This window comes from Triticum urartu, chromosome 7 (genome assembly GCF_003073215.2).
Source record: "Triticum urartu cultivar G1812 chromosome 7, Tu2.1, whole genome shotgun sequence".
NCBI lineage: Eukaryota > Viridiplantae > Streptophyta > Magnoliopsida > Poales > Poaceae > Triticum > Triticum urartu.
Genome location: NC_053028.1, coordinates 18962760 through 18969919, shown reverse-complemented (window position 1 = coordinate 18969919; position 7160 = coordinate 18962760). Strand labels below are relative to the sequence as shown.

Here is a 7160-nt window from a genome sequence, read left to right as displayed (position 1 = left end):
TTAGAAATGGGGCCGTTTTCCCTTACTTTGGAGCCTGTTTGGACAACATTTTCAGTGACTATGAGTTGGACTTCATAAAAAGGGTTGGATTTATGAACTAAAGTGCATAGTAGTACATAAAACAATGCAACATCACAGAACAAACAATGCAACATCGCAAGATTTGCTTGTACTATGTACAATTATCAATTTGTTGGTGGCAGTATATTCTGTAATTCCTTGTAACTGAAGAACAGGAAGACATGCTACTGTGCATGCCAATGGAACTTGTGCTGTTGTTCAGTAGCCGGATATGAGTGCTCTGTTTTCGTCATGTAACATTATATCATCCTACATACGATCGGCTTTGTGGTTTTCGCTGGTTTCACTTTGCAATTAAATTGCAGTTTCCTCGTTTCTCTTGTCAACGATTTGATAGAATGGGATTAGATTCAATAACAAGTTGGTTGACATTCAGTATGGGATGTTGCCAAGTCTGTTACCCTTGGTATCCTTGTGATCAGGGAGTGCCATTAATTTGTCACTGAGAGCATCGTCTCACGGTCTGTTATCATGGTGTTGTAACAAATTGTATGGATGCAAGTGACTTGGGGACTTCAATTTAACACAGGAGAGTGAGCAAACCGGCAGACCAAGGTTAATTCTCTGAAAGTAACACCATGGCAACCAACCTGCTGCAAAGGCGTGCAGTTGTCTGTACTCTGTACCCCCTACTCTGTTTTGTCCTTTTCTTTTCTTTCTTTTTTCTTTTTTGGAGAAGACTATTCTCGTTTTGCTGCCAAAGTCAAGTCATGATGATTTGCTTGGCTCCCCGTAGTCTGGTCCACAGGGGCCACGATAATTCCAAAGAGCATTTTTCTTTGTGCCACGATAATTCCTTGAAAGAATTTCGAAACAAAATGTCACTAGGAACCAAATGCACATGGCGCCTGTATAGCTGTCCAAGCTCAATTTTTTCTTTGTCTTTTCTTGCGACAATTCCAAAGAGCATTAACTGCATTGGATAATGACGCTTCTATTATTGAAACAACTTGGTTCAGAGCAACGGCTCAGTCAACGAATCCGCTGCTATAAGAAGACCGCCAACTCCTACCGTGGCTTGTGAGCTAGCTGCAGATATTTTTTCTTCCAACTTGAACACGAGAAGGAGGAGGAACCGGCCGGAGATGGCGGGGACGGCGCTAAGCATGGCGAGGTCGATGCTGGGGGCCGCCATCAGCGTCGCCGCCTCTGCTGCTGCCAACGAGATGAGCTTGCTCATGGGCGTCAGGAAGGATATCTGGTATTTGTTTGAATCTTTATTTGCAGTGTGTATTTAAATCTGAGCGAGGAGTCATCTCACTGGTGAGATGAGAGGTTCTGTGTATCCACATCTCACTATGAAAATGAATTTCAAATATCCCAAATCTTTAACCGGAATGGCCAAACAAGTTTTTTTTAGCCATTAGTTGGCCAAACCGACTAGGACCTTAAATTTCGGAGACTGGAATAACTCTGTAAAAAGAACTAGCCTCGTTATGGGAACCTTTTGTTCACTCTACAAATGCATTCAACATAAACAACACCTTCCCTTTACTGTTACCATTACAAAATTAAGTGCATACATGGCTCGACTAAAATCTGTTTTAGCCGGTGCAGATTTCGCCAACAATTATTGTGCATGTTAAGAGTAGTAGAATTGCATTGGACACAATTTGAAGTTCCTTCTGAGCCTTTTTCCGGCTTGGCAGGTTTATCAAAGACGAGCTAGAGACGATGCAAACATTCCTGCTGGTCGCTGAAGGAATTAAGGAGAAAGACATGCTACTGAAGGTGTGGGCGAAGCAAGTAAGGGATACGTCCTACAATATTGAAGATTGTCTTGGTGAATTCATGGTGCATGTGGCAAGTCAAAGCTTGTCGCAAGAACTAATGAAGCTCAAAGATCGCCATCGAATCGCCATACAAATCCGTGATCTCAAATCAAGAATAGAAGATGTGAGCAGCAGGAACACACGCTACAATCTGATTGAGAAGAACCAAATTACTAGAGCCATTGATGAGAGGGATTCTTGCATGGAAGATATCCGCAACCACTCAGCTAGCAACATAGATGAAACCGAACTTGTGGGATTTTCCAAGCCCAAAGAAGAGGTAATAAAGCTTATAGATGTCCATGCCAGAAATGTTCTTGCTCAAGTAGTATGTGTGGTTGGCATGGGCGGTTTGGGTAAGACCACTCTTACAAAGAAGGTTTATGAAAGTATGGATATCTTTTCATGTCGTGCTTGGATCACTGTTTCACAATCATTTGTCAGGATGGAGCTTCTCAAAGTTATGATCACACAACTTTTTGGCAAGGAAGCATTGAAGAAGAAACTTGAAGAGAAAGAAGTGCGAGTAGAGAACCTCGCCTGCTATCTCAGGGAAGGGCTACTTGAGAAGAGGTACTTAATTGTTCTTGATGATTTATGGAACATAGATGATTGGAAGTGGATCAAAAGTATTGCTCTTCCTACCAATAATAGCAAAGGTAGCTGGATAATCGTAACAACACGAGATGTTGGCTTAGCTAAGGAATGTAATTTGGAATCTTCGAGATCGGTTATCTACCACCATGAACCCCTACAAAGAGAAGATGCCATAAAATTGCTACTTATAAAGGCTAGGAAAAGTGAGGAAGACATGAAAAATGACGAGAACATGAGGGAAATAGTTACTAAGATAGTAAAGAAGTCTGGACGGTTACCACTAGCCATACTCACGATAGGAGGCATGCTAGCCACCAAAATGGTAACTGAGTGGCAAAATATTTATAACCAGCTCCCCTCAGAGATAGAGACCAATCAAAGTCTTGAAGCAATTAGGAGGATTGTTACTCTAAGTTACAACCACTTGCCATCTCATCTTAAGTCATGTTTCTTGTATTTAAGCATATTTCCTGAGGATTTTGAAATCAAGAGGAGGCGTCTAGTGGAAAGATGGATAGCCGAGGGGTTTGTTATCACCAAAAGTGGGATAACTGCTGAGGATGTTGGGAATAGTTACTTTAATGAACTAATCAATCGTAGCATGATTCAGCCATCAAGAGTGAACCTAGAAGGGATAGTGAAGAGCTGCCGAGTTCATGATATTGTCCGTGATGTCATGATCTCATTTTCTAGAGATGAAAATTTTTCATGCTCAACATGGGCTAATGTAACCGGCATAGGAGGAGACAACTTCCGCCATGTCGCATACCAGGGCAGTTGGTGCCCAAATAAAGGCTTGGACTGGAATCATGTCCGATCATTAACTGTGTTTGGTAAGAGACCCATGAAGCCGGCACCTTCACTTTGTTCGGCCAACTTCAGAATGCTTAGAGTATTTGATCTATGTGATGCACAATTTGATATCACACAAAAAGATATCAGCAATATAGGGTTACTACGTCATTTGAAATATGTTAATCTCAAGCTTCATGGAGGTTCATCGGTCTACGAGCTTCCAAGATCCATAGGGAAACTACAAGGCTTGCAGACTTTGGACATGACACATGGTAACATAACATCACTACCAACTGAGATTACTAAACTACAAAGCCTTCGTAGCCTCCGATGCAGCAACCAGGTTATCGATATACCTTTATACTTAGTTTACCCAGTGACCTGGTTCTTGTCCACATTCTGTATGCCTTTTATGTTCACTCCTTTAGTTAGTCCGGATATGCGTCCAGAAATTATGATGCTCATTCACATGGCCTGGACTGGTCGTTTGACCAACTCTAAAGGTGTGAGGGTGCCCAAAGGGATCAGCAACCTAAAGGAGTTAGAGATACTAGAGATTGTGAATATTGAACGGACAAGTAGGAAAGCAATTAAGGAGCTCGGGGAGCTTATAAAGCTCAGAAAGTTAAGTGTCACAGTAGGGGCAAGCAAGAAAAAGAGCAAGATACTCTGTGCATCCCTTGAGAAGCTCACTTCCCTCACGTGTCTTTGTATTCGTGTGGACGCTGCTTCTCCGAGAAGCGGTGAATCGCTTAAGTGGTTGCAGTCTATTTCCTCACCTCCCCCTCTCATGCGGAAGCTGAATTTGGTTGGAGATGTTGGGGAGATGCCTGAGTGGTTTGGAGATCTGGTAAATTTGGTGAAGATTCAGTTAAAGTTGAGCAATCTGAAGGATGGAGATAAAAGCATGAAACTACTAGGTGCACTGCCTAAGCTCATGCTTCTTCGTCTTCGTCAGTATTCTTATGTTGGGGAGAAACTGGTTTTCAGAGCAGAAACATTCCCAAGTCTTAGAAGACTTTATATTTTTGGCCTGAAGCAACTGACAGAGTTGACATTTGAGGTGGGCACTTCGCCCCTATTGGAAAAGATAGCAATCAGTGGCTGCATATTGTCTTCGAGGATTACTGGCATCAAACACCTTCCAGATCTCAAGGAGATTTCACTTGGTTTCAATGGTAAAGTAGCGAGGCTTGGTGCACTGCAACGTGAAGTGGACGCACACCCCAACCATCCCGTGCTGCGACTGAAGGAGTACCGGGGCCACCACGACCTGGGTGACGTTGCCTCCACTACAGCAGTACAAGTGCAAGAAGCGACGGAGGAGGATGACTCATCACTCCATAACGACCCTTCAGTAGCAGCACGGGATAAATGTGACAGGTCAGCTGGCTAGCTTATATCCCTTTTGTTCAGTACTACGGTAGTAGTTATCAAGTGAGATGCATGGTATGCAACTACTGTATGTCTTCCCGCAAAAAAAAACTACTGTATGTCTACTTACGCATCTTTTTGATTATCTCTAACAGCCATGATGATCTGCTGCACACGTACAATTCTTGCTGATGGTGCTCCCCGCATTCTAATTGGTGATGCCTATCCTGGAGCCGACATCGCAGAGTCTCCTTGCTGGCTTCCCCCCACCATGCTGGTATAGCTCAGCTCCCCCTCTGCTTTCGCCTCTTTCTCACTAAGTTGGTTACACTACATTACATTGGACTATTTCCTATTTTCAGCTAGACAAGTGTCTGTTTATGCTGCTATTTTCCTTGTGTTTGTATTCCATCCTGTCATTACCAGTTGTGTCTATATGCACTGACACATACTCCCTCCGTTCGAAATTACTCGTCGCAGAAATGGATATATCTAGAACTAAAATACATCTAGATGCATCCATACCTACGACAAGTAATTCGGAACGGAGGGAATACATGTTAAATCTAGTCTAAAAGATAGGCATTTGGACTCTCAATTAAAACGCTCCTGCTTTGTGTATGGAATCTGAAAAGCCTTCTTTTGTTACCAAACTTTGCAGAACAAATGAACAATAGACTTCCTGACCACCACGGGCAAAGCTAGAGCAACTCATGATGCAGCCTGACTTATGGTACACTGTTGATTGGTTCGAAATTTGCTAGAGCTTACTAGAGCCAACCGGAGAAAGGTAACCCCTGATGCTTCCTTGAGTGTACATGCTAGGAGGAATTAGTCTTCCTTCAGAATGGGATCATTTTTAAAATTTCAGGTATCTTGATATCTATGGGGCCGAGACATGATATTTGAGCAGGGTAACCCTGCAGCTGAAGCGAACAAACATCCTAGTGTTGGGAGCAAGACCGACTGAGTGATCAGAAGTGTAGTTTGGAAACGCCGGGATCCCATTCGCATGCGCATCTGAAGTTTTGAACTGTGAAGTGGTCATACTGATAACTGGTCAGTTCATCAACAGCTCTGTATATTGTTTTCATCTAGTTATTAAAATTACATTAGCCATGAAGTGATTAGGGGTACTGATACTGACTGACCTTTGTTGTCATATTAGTTCTTCCATACTTACAATGGGAGAAAGAGAGAGCTCCTCCTCGCTAGTGGTGGATGTGCAAATGTGGAGTGAGAGCGACAGGTCAGCTAAACCCCTTTCGTTCAGTAGCAATCGCTAGTTATCAACTATCCTATATACACTTAGGCCTTAGCACAACTGAGCCTGCTCATGCTCTCCCGTTGTTGTTGTAGCAGCCAAGAGGGACTTGGACTACAATGATTTCTGCTCTCGTGGGTCTGACCGGCCCTTGACGTACCACTCTGCTCTTGTGGAATCTCGCCATTAATACCTAGTCTCTCTTGTATATGCCCCTCTTTCTTAACATTGGTCAAGCTGGAAGATGGTATGCATCGTGTGGTGACGCAACTTGCTTGTTAGAATAAATCCGAGGCTACCGTCGATCTACCGAGAATCAAGCAATCATACGAGGCACGACACCGAGATTGGTTAACGAGGTTCACCGATATGGCTACATTCCCGGGGCCTGACTACGGGCGCTCCTCCCCATGATACCTCTACAATACCGCACCCCGGCCGCTCGGGCGTCGGCACACGCCGCCGGCTCCCCCGCGTGCCTGTGCTATTATGTTGGCATATGTTACATCCTGTGTCTACCCCTGATATATATGAGAGGCCTAGGATATAAGTGTCCTATTTGGACACGACTCCATATCCTGTCTACACACCGTACGACTCCAAGTCCAACTGTAACATAACTTGTACAATAATATTCGACACAACTCTAACAAACTCCACCTTGGTGAATATTCTCCACCACCTTGAATTCGTACGTGCGTCGAACCTCCATGTACATTGGACTTGAGATACACCATGAGCACCGCTGCTACTCCCAGACTCCACATGAATCCACCTGCAACTGTAATCCCTTCTTGTCTTCTTCGCAGTCAACACTCGAGAAAATTAAGTTCCTCGTTACTCTATCTTGTGCTCCCAACTCCCGGAGTATCCGTTCAACACCATCACACACCGACCATTGTCTGCATGAAAGTGAACAACTCACATATTGAAAGCTGCATATAAGAGTTACCTGAACATCACCGCTCTTTCTTGACTGTCTGAAACCTGAAGGAATTTCACCGTTGCTCTGTGTCACCCTGAGTCAAATTTACAGTTGTCTCACCCTTCTTCTGGATAGCCTCTGACATGTCCCATAGCTATAGCACTCCGCCTCCTTCTGTACTTGTCATCCGCACTTTGCCATGTGCACTGAACACCACAAAATATACGGCCATGTATTCCCTCAGCTTTTTGTCAATTTCAGACTCTCCGTCACTTTCTCAGATTCCCCATGGTCAACTCCTGTCCATCAACCGGCACCGATAGACCCAGTCACCAACTTGAATCTAGTACTC

At 43.8% G+C, this 7160-nt stretch overlaps 1 protein-coding gene across 2 annotated transcripts; it reads left to right on the top strand.

Annotated features, from left to right (window-relative positions):
• The first annotated feature begins 1085 nt into the window (after nucleotides 1-1085).
• On the top strand, nucleotides 1086-4896 carry LOC125519070 (disease resistance protein RPM1-like). 2 transcript variants are annotated; one of them, XR_007288188.1, is made up of 3 exons: nucleotides 1086-1282; nucleotides 1731-4694; nucleotides 4775-4896. XR_007288188.1 is itself a non-coding variant. In XM_048683956.1 (3 exons), the coding sequence occupies exons 1-3, from the start codon at nucleotides 1167-1169 to the stop codon at nucleotides 4809-4811; spliced, it is 3051 nt and encodes a 1016-aa protein (XP_048539913.1). In that variant the 5' UTR covers nucleotides 1086-1166; the 3' UTR covers nucleotides 4812-4896. The 2 variants fall into 2 exon arrangements, 1 of the variants encoding a protein (XP_048539913.1); XM_048683956.1 differs by having other exon boundaries at nucleotides 1731-4628.
• The last annotated feature ends 2264 nt before the right edge of the window (nucleotides 4897-7160 follow it).